The 12,087-nt window shown below is 39.6% G+C and overlaps 1 protein-coding gene across 2 annotated transcripts in view; it reads left to right on the forward strand.

Annotated features, from left to right (window-relative positions):
• The first annotated feature begins 4,899 nt into the window (after positions 1-4,899).
• ARHGAP24 (Rho GTPase activating protein 24) overlaps positions 4,900-12,087 on the forward strand; it is a 370,658-nt gene continuing 363,470 nt past the window's right edge. Inside the window, exon 1 of one of the 2 annotated variants that reach the window (XM_043545064.1) lies at positions 4,900-5,010. In XM_043545064.1, the coding sequence (XP_043400999.1) occupies positions 4,980-5,010 (31 nt within the window). In that variant the 5' untranslated portion in view covers positions 4,900-4,979. The remainder of the gene's footprint in view (positions 5,011-12,087) is intronic. The other variant, XM_043545065.1, reaches the window with a different exon arrangement.

Raw genomic sequence — 12,087 nt, forward strand, 5'->3', positions numbered from 1 at the left:
GCTCGATCTGCTAAATATCTGGCTTTTACTTGACAAGATTTTAGGGAGACATTCAGAAAGGTTTGTGAACTTTTATAAAAGCAATACAAGTATGCAGTTTTTATCATACTATATTTTTTGTACTTTTTTTAAAAAATGAAAGCTACTGTAGTTTTGTTTTGATGCAAAGCTTTTATAGTGATACAGCAAGCAAAACCTTTTCATCCACATCTGATTAAATTGCTGTATTTTTGATTATTTGCAAGAAATAGTCAATACAGCCAGTGTAGTTATTCTTTCTGCAGAAACAGAGGCACTTGATTGTCCCTTCTTAGTTTCTTGAATTGGAAACCAATAATAAACAAAATAAAGCAGGGTTCAGAAATCTGAGAGATTAGTATAATTCTACACAATTGCATTGCAGTAAAGCAAACTCTGTAAGCCAGGTGTTAGAACAGGTTATTAATGTACTTGTTTTCCACTGTTGGAATCTGTGTTAGGCTACAAGTGAAAGGAGTTCAGGGATAGTGTGTGCGTTTGCAAGAGGGATGAAATGACAGACTAACATCCACTTAAGAGTACCAGTTAAAATAAAACTGCTGATTCAAGAAATACCCTGTTCCTCACCAAACCAAACAAACATAATGGCTCAGGAACTTCTGGAAGGAAGTGTGAAATATTCAGCCCCAGTCCTGCAAAAATGTATACATGGGGTAACTACACACTGTAGACACCTAGTTCAAGGAGACTGCTCACAGATAGAAACTTACTCATGTGTAAGTGTTGCAGCACTGGAGCCTTACTTCTTAGCTGTGAATATAATATAGGGCAAAATCCTTATTTCAGTGAAGTTGGAGTTTTACCATTAACTTCAGTGAGACCAGGATTTGGCCTACAGGAGAAACGCTCTGCCCAGTGCTTGGCTTGAGCATCCCAGTCGTGCTCTGGGCAGTGGTGCAGAGCAAGGTGTAGGCATTCTCTCTGTCTCAGCCAAGCCATGGAGCTGCTATGGACGCACAAGAAGGAATTGACTCTAGCTCACTATTTCCTAGCTGCATGGGCTCTGCAGGACAAAAAAGAGTAATCAGTGAAGTGACAAGAGTCTGAATACACAACTGTTGAATAAAAATATGCAGAGTACAACCATTCTTTGCTGTATTACCTGCTTATATAAAGACAGGGTTTCAAAAATGCATCTCTTACTTGCTCTCTTCTTGGATGGGCAGTGTAGAGAAGCTAATTTCCAGTGCTTGAACCTAATAATAAAAACTAGAATAATAATAAAAAAAAGCTAGAAAACACCTGCCATACATTAGGTTATCTAATCTACGTCACTGCTAGTACAGGATTGTTCCCGAAAGCAATGTTTTCTAGCGAGTTGTCCAGTGTGGCTATAAATGTCTTTTAGGTCAGAGCATTTATGTTTTAACCTTTTTATTTATTCCTTTTTGTTTTGTAGAAAACAGTACAGTGTATGGAAAAGAGAGGCAAATATAAACTGGTGGGGTATCCATGGAAGCCATTTTACAATTGCAAAAAATGTGGAAAAGTACAAAGGTCACGTGGCCTTTGCTAAGAAATCTTGCTCTTGTTTATATTTTAAGCTTAAGAGCTTTTTCCCCCCCCTTGTATTTTTCTTAAAATGTATTGTTTCTGCCAGAGGGGGTTGCTGTAGCATCAGGGAGGAATGCTGGGCCATAAAGCCAGTATATTTTTTATAACTGTGATATTTTGTAATAGTTTGCTTTGACATCCTTATACCTTGTCTTTCCAGTCAATTTATAGGCCTCTTATTTACCCATCTCCTTTCATCGCTTTCAGTGCCAGCTGCTGTTTTGCCTCCATTATTCTATGGAAAGTTTTTTTTTTTCAGGGGATGATCTCTTTTCTGTACCAGGACAATTTTCCCAGAATTTTTTCTTGCTTCCTGTTCCTTCTCCTGGAACAGAAATTGAGACTGCTGCAGCTCCAACAGAGGGAAAATTTCCTGGTGCATTGTTGGATAGACTCAACAGCCACTTTTTTCACTCTTCTGCCTAGTTGACCTGATTCTCATTATGACAATTACCCAAATATGTGAAGCTTTGAAGCTTGATAGCACTTAGTGGTGTTTCGTATCCACCACAGGTTCCTGAATGGCTGATACGGTACTAGTGAAATACCTAATAATTATGGTTAAGGAGAGTGTAGCCTAGTGGTTAGAGGCTGTGACTAGGAGCTATGGGGTTCTGCTTCAATCTCATAGGTGAACTCAAGCCAGTCAACCTCTGTGACACAGTTTACTTATCTAAAAAATGGGTATAATATTGCAGTGTAAACTGCTAATGAGAAGCAGCTGATGGTAGCCACCAAAGGAACTAGACTTTTTCTGACTCCTTGAACAGGTGACTACACAACAGCATGATTGCTATGGATGAACTCTCATGAGAGCAGTGATTTTGCTATCTGTTAAGACAAGTGAGCCCAGTTAGTGCAGGTTTCATTGCATCTGCTGACTTCACCTGGTGAAGATAAACTGGTATTTGAAAATCCTCAGATAAAAGGAGCTATATGAAGGTCTGATCCTATAAACACTTACTTGAATAGGCCTTAAGGATCTTCCGTTAGATTTGTTTCATCGAGACTACTGCTAAGAGAAAAGTTGCAGCATTTGGACAGTAAGTACAAAGTATTAGTGTTCCAGTAGATTATTTTGTTACAAGGTGACATCACCCCACCAAGACTTTCAACCTGCTCTAGGCAATGCTGAAGGATTGTTGCTAATGCCAACATGTTGGAAAAGAGTTTACACTAAAAGAAGGCATATGACCATTTTCTCGCCTTAAATAGATCTAGGTGCTGTTCTCTTATTTTTTTCTCAAGTTAAGGAGAATATTTTACCAAAATGTGTTCATATTTTATTCACACAATCCTTATTTTATTTGCAAAAAAAAGTCAATCAGTAAAGTAGTAACATTTTTTGAGATTTAATTTGGAAGGTAGAAGAGCTAGGATTACTTTTTTGAGGCGTGTATTAGATCAATTCATTAGGTAGGCGACAAGAGTTACAGGAATTGATGGTTAGATAAGAGAGGCTCTTTCTATCAAAATATCTCAATGTCACTTAAACATCAGCACAAATGTGACTTGCAATACTGAATAATTTTTTTTTGTTCCTTTCAATCACTATTACTCATCTGCAAATAACCTAACAGTGAAGGATTTCTGTTTATGCAAATATCTAGAGTTAAATATATAGGGTGACTAATTTGTATTCCACAGTATTAGGAAGAAAGAACTAAATGAGGTACTATCAGGGGAGAAACATTGGAATCAGCTTTATGGTTCAGTTTCTCAGGGGGCAAATAAATGGTTCTAGATGAAATAGAGTTTTTTTATGTAATATCTTCCATGAAAGAAAACCAATTCTATTGAATATTTTCCTTACTAGAGCTCTGCTAAAAAAATTTTTTTGGTTTGGGGGTCAAACCAAAATGTCAGAAGAAAATTGGTTTGGTTTGAACCTAGGGTAACTGAAGTGAGGGATCTCCCTTACAGACACCAACAGGGATTTTACAGGTAACTGGCTGGCTGGGTGTCCATAAGGGAGCTCCCCCTTCTTCAGTTATCACAGAACTGAAACAGGATTTTTTGGCTTTCCTCAACAAAATGAAAGACCTGAAAAATATTCACTTCAGATTGAACAAAATGTTTGCTCTCCCCAAAGTTGTTTTTGTGTTTTTTCTTTTTGTTTTGGGGCATTTTTACCCCTTTTTAAAATTAGCTAAATTTTAATTAAAATGCCATTTTGAAATGAAAATTCAAAACATTCTGCTTTGAAAAAGTCCAGATGAAACATTGTTTCAAAATGGTTTCGACTTATTTTTTTGTTTTTTATTTCAGCAGAAACAGTTAGCCAAATTCAACCTGAATTCATGAATATTTTGGTGCCTCCCCAAAATGCATTTTTTTGGTGAATTTACTGTTGGCTGAAAAAATTTCACTCAGCTGTACTTATTACATGTGCTTCTTTCTCGCTCAGCCGTCATTGGAGCATCTGGACTCCATTTATATAGGAGTTAAGAAGATACAGTATTTCCTGTATTACGGGTGCCATATTTTGTATTCGGAACCTTTATCTGTTGACCATGTTAATAATGCTTTTCATCAAAATGTGTAAACCTCAAGAAGAGTATTTGTTTTATCAAAGTAGACTCCTTTCCTTGCATTTTTATGTTAAAAGCTTTAACATTATGTGCCTTTGCTTCATTTAGAAAACCTATACCCTCTCTGGTCCACTGATTTTCTGTTACAGTATTGCAGACTGCAGGTAGGCAGCAGTTTGTGGAAATTTAGTGTCCGATTATAATGTTTGGGTCTTTTCGCTGAGTGTTACACTTCATGCAGATTATATTTAACGATCATTGAGCTGCTATGCAGCAGTATGGCAACTCTCTCAAGCAACCACAAGGTGATCCAGAAACTCAGGTTTCATTTTCAAGGAAGGAAGTTACTAGACACCCTCTTGCAAAGAGAACCTCAAAAATGTGGAAAGAGAAGTGACACCTGCTTGACTCTGGAACAGTATCTCCGAAAGTGTGAACTCCCTCGTGCATCTTGGTGAGGTGTTGACTCAGATGCACTCTGATCATTAAAATGTGAACATTAACTGTTTTGTTGGCTCTGAAAAGTATGTAAGGAAGAAAAGAGAGGAATCACAGATATGCATTATCTGTGGTGAGTGATGTCTCATTTTGGCACCATGAGTGGGGTGGCATTTGTGTAAGGTGATGAGTCACCCCCTGAACTAGAGCGTGATTAAGCCATATGCGCTGATGAGTCATTCCTGTGATAAGCTTCAGCCAATCTACAAGCCAGAAGCTGATCTGGTGACTCTCAGTGCAGGCATATGAGCCTCGCAGGTGAAACAGCAGCTCAGTCTGCTCAACCTCACTTCATGGCTTGGAACCCTCCCCTGCCTGATAGTGGTAACAGAGTTTACTTTGTGGGCAGGGCAGGGCATGGAAGAGTTGTACCACCACCATTTTTCAGGTATGACCCTTAGAAGAAGTACATTTATGCTACTATTAAAACCCAGCCAAAGGGCTGGATTACTCTGCCCCACAGGAAAACCCATGCGAGGGGGCCATAGAACTCTGAGAAGGATCAGCGTTGTTTTAGGCAGAAGGGACTCTGGTAATGGATTTGAACACAGGTAAGGTCTCTGAACCGCATGGAACCAGGATACAAGGACATTGTCATTCCTACAGACACAGGAGATGTTTCAGAAGTTTATTCCTCTACTGATTTTTCTGCTCCTTGGCAGTTAGTTAAACAATAGCAGCCGCTTAAAATCAGCATTAATTCTTTTCCAGATTTATGCATGGAAATTTGAGGGCTAAGCCAGGGGACAATAACATGAAGAGAATCCAGTTTCTGCTCTATTCTTTATCCCCCCCGCCCAAAAGCTCAAGAGGTGGGCAGCAGTGCCATGGAGGCAGCACTTACCCATGCTGTATAACCCTGGGGAGTTCTGCCTATGTTGGGTCTACTCAGCTCATGTAACCAAAAAGGGATGAGGCAGCTTCCAGTTATTTAAATTTCCTGGTGTGAAGCTAAGAGACTGAAGCCAAGGGTTTCCTCTACTTTCTATCTGCTCCCAAAGATCTAGGCTTTAATGATATACTCAAGATAAGTTAGAAGGACACTGAGAAACAATAAGAAAGGAAATGTTTTGGAGGTAGGAGAAACCAAAAGTAAAATCTGAAGTTGACTTTACATTACCTGTTCTATCAAAGAAGCTTTTAGAAATCCAAGAATAAAATGAAAAATAAGTGTTTATATGTGTTCAAAAGCCTCTAATGGTCTTCATTTTTTTTGATGACTTATTTCTTTGAATGCCCTCGAACACATGAAATTTGGACAATTTATAATTGGGTTGAATTTGCTGGATCCTGTTTAGGCGTGAAATGGTAGGGGAAATTCCCAAGTGGAGTTTCACAATACCATAGACTGAAGCGGTCAGTAGTATAAACTTGCAGCTAGTGAAGTCTTCAGTGCTCTCAAAAGCTGCTCTGCAAGTCATTCCAGTGTGACTGGGGGCAGGATGTCTCTGAAATAGTTCTTATGAGAATAGGCAGCTAAGGCAGGGCTTCAGACCTGTTGGACAGGGTCAGGTGGATATAAGATTTAGATAAGTATCCAAACTTTTGAGAGGTTATCAGAATGGAATTTCTAAAACTTTTATAATTTGCCCCTGAATAGTATGAATCTTATGATGGAGTTTTTCTTTCCATAAATAAACTCTCACAACAAAGGGTGGAATGCTCAAAAGATATTAGCTCCTGACTTCCATTTAGGCTCCTAACTCATTTTGAGCATTCCATCCAAACACCCTATCTCTTGACTCCAACCCCAGACCAGTAATCCAGGTTAGGCACTTGAAAGGTCAGTGACTAATTCTGCCCCCTACCCCTTTCTGTCTTCTGTCACGTGGAAAATGCTGCTGTTGTACATCCAAGAACTGTGTCAAACTAAGACGTTGGCGTTGACCAAAAAGGAGTTAGTCATGTTTTGACATGTTTTCCTGACATATGTTGTTTTCATGCGGGTAAATCTCTGTTTCAATGTTTCTTCTTGTACCTCGTGTTCATTTAGAATTGCCACTAGAACATTCCACTCATGCCTCCACTGTGTATGGACTACAAGCATATTCAGCAACAATGTGGTTAGCCCCTTTACATTTGGAATTAACACTTGCTTATTTTCCTAAAGGGGTGACACATTTGTGTTTGGAGACTTGTAAATCCTGATGGTTTTCTTCCAGGGTGTGTTAACAGACCCGTATTATTTATGCCAGTAAATTACATTATTCCCTAAAATTGGCATTCTGTCAGTGCAACACACCTGCAATTTCAGGGGAAAATAACATTATATAAAAGAAGAATAGATGGAGCTGCTGGGAGATGCAAGGAAATAGCTTCATAAAATGATTCTGGTGACACTGTAAACCACTAGAGCAAAGCATGAGTGGTTTATGACATCACTAAAACCTCCCAGATGAAGTTTTGTCATTGTTTCTCTGCTGCTGCTTATCTTGTGGTTTTATATGTAGAAGTAGAGTGAAAAGAACATCCCCAACTCTGAATTACCTTTGACAATCTCTAAGGAATTCTTGAATAAAAATAAAATATTTTTGTTTTCCCTAGCCAAAAAGAAAACAAAATAAATAATAACAAATCAAACATGACCTGACCCTTCCTTTCCCAGTTGGCAACAAAATAAAAGACATGTTTATTTCACTAAAACTTGTAATTAAAAACACCCAAAGCTGGAATCTTCTAGAAAAATGTTGAAATTATTGCTGACATGCATGCATTATAAAATCTATTAGAGCTTTTTCAAAGTTGCTTCTATTTAAAGGCAAGTCTGAAAATAACACATTAAATACAGTTGACTGTCCTTTACCCAGCTGAGTCCTTTTTTGCTCCCATGTCTCCATTGAACTTTTCTCTCTTCTGCTCAGATCTAATTTTCCCCCTTTAAGGTAGTAACTGATTGGAATGTTTCAAGATATAGGACAAGATCCTCACTTGGTATAAATCTGTATATCTCCACTGACTTTGTGGTGCTATGCTCATTTACACCAGTTTAGAATCTGGACCTTTCTTTTCTTTTCTTTCTTTCTCCTGTCACCTTCAGGGGCATAGGGCACCCACCAGTTTCTGTAATTTATTTCAGTCTTGTGCTGGAATGTTCAGGCTTATGAGTGTCATGTTGATGGATTTAGCTTGTTTTTCTATTCTGTGTAATGCTTTTCTAGGTCACCTTCCTTTTCTCTTTCTAGATGGTATCCATGTTTCCACTTGATGTGGAAGTTGTATTGGTGGCACCTTTTAAATGTGTACTAAATATGACTATTGTCATCTTTATACCATATTTAATGCTTTAGGTTGGTTTGCTCTCCTTTAAAATTTCTGATGTTGCAACAAACTCGTTCTGATGAATTCTGAAGATCTTTCCCAGGCATTTACTTTGGAATGAGTTAATTGTCTTATAAATTTTTGTTACAGATTGTCATGACTCTGTTCTATGAAGGAGGGCAGACATGACACCCGTGTTTAAAAAAAAAATTGCATTTTTGTCACTGCTAATCACACTATTTTTTCCAAATCTCCTCAAGTTTATGAAAGCTGATTGCTGCTTTTGATATTTGTTCCATAACATCTGTCATGGTTTCACCATTATTGCACATTTCACTCCCTAGGTAGATAAAATAACTTGCATCTTCTAGAATTTCTCCACCTACTCTGATGGTTCCTTTTGGGACATTGATAGCCATGTATTTTGTCTTCCTCTTGTTGATGAACAAACCATCTTATTTTGCTGTCTCCCCTGAAAACTGCATCTTTTCTTCCATTAAATGATGTGTGAAACTGAGCAGGACAATGTCATCAGCAAAAACAAGGTCATTCAGTTGTGATTTATCATTTGTCCAAAATATTCTGTTTCCAAGCGCAAACCCCAGATGGATGCGCAAACACTTTGTTTTTGATACTAGGCCAGTTACAATACAGTAGAGTCAGTCAAGAAGCACCTGTGGTACTATCTGATACTGTGAATCTGGATGTCCTATTTCTCCATTGTGATTTCAGTGGGACATTAGTGTTACATGGGTGTACAAAGTGTGAAGACATTACAGTTTATACTAACACTGTAGCTGTACAGAACTTCTGTCAGTAGTGGAGAGAGAGCTCTGTTCATCTCCTGTTTTTCACACAACAAGCAGTCAACCTGTGGAACTCTTTGCCAAAGGAGGTAGTGAAGGCCGAGACTATAACAGGGTTCAAAAAAGAACTAGATAAATTCATGGAGGATATGTCCGTCAATGGCTATGAGCCAGGATGGACAGGGATGGTGTCCCTGGCTTCTGTGAACAGAGGCTAGGAATAGGCGACGGGGGATGGATCATTTGATGATTACCTGTTCAGTTCATTTCCTCTGGGGCACCTGGCATTGGCTGCTGTTGGAAGGCAGGATACTGGGCTAGACCACAGCTGCCAACTTTCATGTGGTAAATAAGCACCCCGACTTTCACAATAATCAAAAATCAAGCTAATCCCATTTCAAAACAAGGCCAAAACAAGACAATCCCTAAGAACCCCAACATTGTATGTGACTAGATCCCCCCGGCCTGCAGGCTGGGACTGTGGTGGGCCCGGTATGCACCATTGCCTCTTCCCACCCGCCCCCCCACCCCATTCCCTTGCCCCTGCTTGCCGGGAGCCAATCAAAAAAAAAGAAGCAACAAGCTGCAACAAGCTATAAGCCAAAAACTAGCTAACAAACAACTCACAAGCCAATTAAGCCAAAAAGAAGCCCAATTTCTGCATTTTTTTTTTGTGGGTTTGGCATGCCTGAGATGGACCTTTCGGTCTGACCCAGTATGGCTGCTGTTATGTTTATTACCATTTGAGCTCAAGTAGATCTGTAGATATCTATATTAAAGTGGAAGACAGACGCAGTATAGCAGCAAAGCTATGAACATGTAGGAAGAGCCTTTCTAGGCAGGGTTTGTCAGAGTAGCAGAAATTCTCAACAGACACTGTCCAATAGATTCTGTTAGTGTAGTTCATCCCCTGCTTTAGAATGGAGGCATGTTTAAAATAATACAATCTAAAAGTGCATAATGGTAGACTGACCTGGTCTTACTACAACACTGTTTTGATTCGTGCCACTTAATTTATAAGCAGAGAGTTTTGCTATTTATGAACCTGCAGAATTAAAAGCATAGGGCATGATAACACAGCATTGCAAACATCCTAGCCCAATGCAGGCATAGAACTGGGTTACTAAGGGATGCAGATAGGACAGTGCCCCAGATATGTGGTTCACCACACAAAGTTCCATATGATAGATAATCACAGTACTAGTATGTTGAGGTTTCCCCAGATGATGAGAGATACCCATCATGAGTAGCAAAGACCAACAAATGGAGCGACAGTAGGTCTCACTGTAGTTTCTGAGTTCTATCCCTGCTCATGTGCTTCTAATTCCTGGGTCACGTACCTTAAAGCTAACATTGGTAGCTTTATTTTATGAGCCATTTAGTACCTGCTAGTACAGTTTGGTGCATGGAATGTGCAGCGTTCTCTTGGATCTCTTTTTTTTTTCTAGTGTTCATGCCTATTTTTCATTGGTTCTACTTTTTGTGGGTGTGGTGATAGTGCTCACTGACGTAATGTATGATGTCCAGTGGAGTTGCACCAGCAGCTATTGTTCGTTATAACTTACCACCAGCTTGGGTGGTTGTCACATAGCTTGTACCTCTTTTGGGTACTGTATGGAATGGGGTTAGCAACACTGTTTTATAGTAGACATCATAAGCCCCTGGAAATTTGCTGCTTTCTCTGTCTGTGCAGCTGATACTAGGGTCACGCTAACTGGGCAGGGGGTCATGTTTTCATTAATGCTGTGCTAATGTACTTTCTGAAATGCTTTGGGGGAAATAGTGTAATTCAGCAGAAATGTCTGCACTGAGAGACAGCCACCAAAATGTCTATGAAATTGGATGAGTTTTTGCTTCCTGATAGACTCTGGAAAGCATTCAGTGCAGATGATTTAGCACATTTAGAAGAAGATCTCTTATTTTCTGTCCTAAACCATTCCCCTTGTACTGTCCCCATCTCCTTTTAATCTTTTTGGGGAGCCCATACCTGCTTATTAATTATCTGGTGAGTTCATGGGGACCCTACTAAAATGAAATAGATGCTTACAGGTAGCTTAGTGAAGCACTGGAATGTCTCTAAAAGAGCATCGCCCCCTATGCCCTTCAAACAGGCGAGTCTGCAGTTGGGGGCTCTGTGGATCTGCAGGGAAGCTACATTGACTGAACCCAATTAGTCAGTAGGATTCAAGAGGTTGAGAAATGTTTGGGAAAGTGGCTTTGTCACCTTAGCACTCTCCCTGGCTCATGTGGCTTTCAATACAGGATAGAACAACCTGTGAGCGTGCCTAATTTGTGCCCAGTAGTCAATTGCCCCTTTGAGTTATTCCAATAGCCAGGAATAGCTGGCAGACTGCCCTTCCCCCTAGAATGCTCCCAGTATGTTCTCTGTACTGGGGGGCTCCTGCAAGGGATGGTACAGAGCTGGCTATGGTACCATTATACCATAATTACAACCTCTTTGTTGGCAGAAATACTTGGGGTGGTTGGGGACACCTACAGCAGCTTTACAATCACTTAACACTGATGTAGAGTGTCCACCTTGTGCCCACTGAGAGTATTGGCAGATTCTTGGCTGCCTTTCATGTTCTGCTGGGATGGGTTTCACAAGGTTCCTTCTCTTCCAGTTTACTCAGAGTTGCAGTAGGTGGGCTATATAAGCCAACTCCACTGCATTAGAAGGAGAGGTATTGTGCCAGATGCTCTGAAAACTGACCTTTGTTTGTTAGAATGGGGTCTGGGGATCCTGAGTTCTCCAAGAGACCCTTTCTCTGTACAGACCAAGAGGTATTTATTGTTTATATTACTGTGATCCTAAGCAGCCCTGTATTCACACTCTACACACTGTTGAAATAATCTTTGTACAAAATACGCCTTGTGAGGTATCATTTGAAAACTAATAACTCACTGATCATTAATATGGTTGCATGATATATGCACAGGATGTACAAAAAAGGTATGAATGTGTGCTAGAATTACATTCTTAAAACGTGTTTGGCACGGTTTGCCTTAGACAAAAGAACTTGTGTATGATTTTCTGACCATCCTGGTCTTCAGGCAGAGACATATTAGGTAAACAAAGTTATCAAGCTAACAAGAGGGGAGGAGGCAGCCTGGTATCTATGCCCTAGTGTGAGAGAGAAGCTTGGTTTGGGCTTTACTTTTCAAAGAATTCATTGCAAAGGGTCACTTGAGGGGCTGAACCTCAAGTGATAAGCAATTGAATAGACTGATTTATATACAATATTGCTATATAAGAAAAGTGTATAGAGTTGAGGAAAAGCTGATACACTGGTGATTAATATAATTGTGAAATGTATTAACACTGAGGCATTATGGATACTTAATGATGTTATGCTTTAAAGTGTGTGGCCAAACAGGGAGAAACGGTTTCTTTCCCAGAT

Source organism: Chelonia mydas, chromosome 4, assembly GCF_015237465.2.
Source record: "Chelonia mydas isolate rCheMyd1 chromosome 4, rCheMyd1.pri.v2, whole genome shotgun sequence".
Classification (NCBI taxonomy): domain Eukaryota; kingdom Metazoa; phylum Chordata; order Testudines; family Cheloniidae; genus Chelonia; species Chelonia mydas.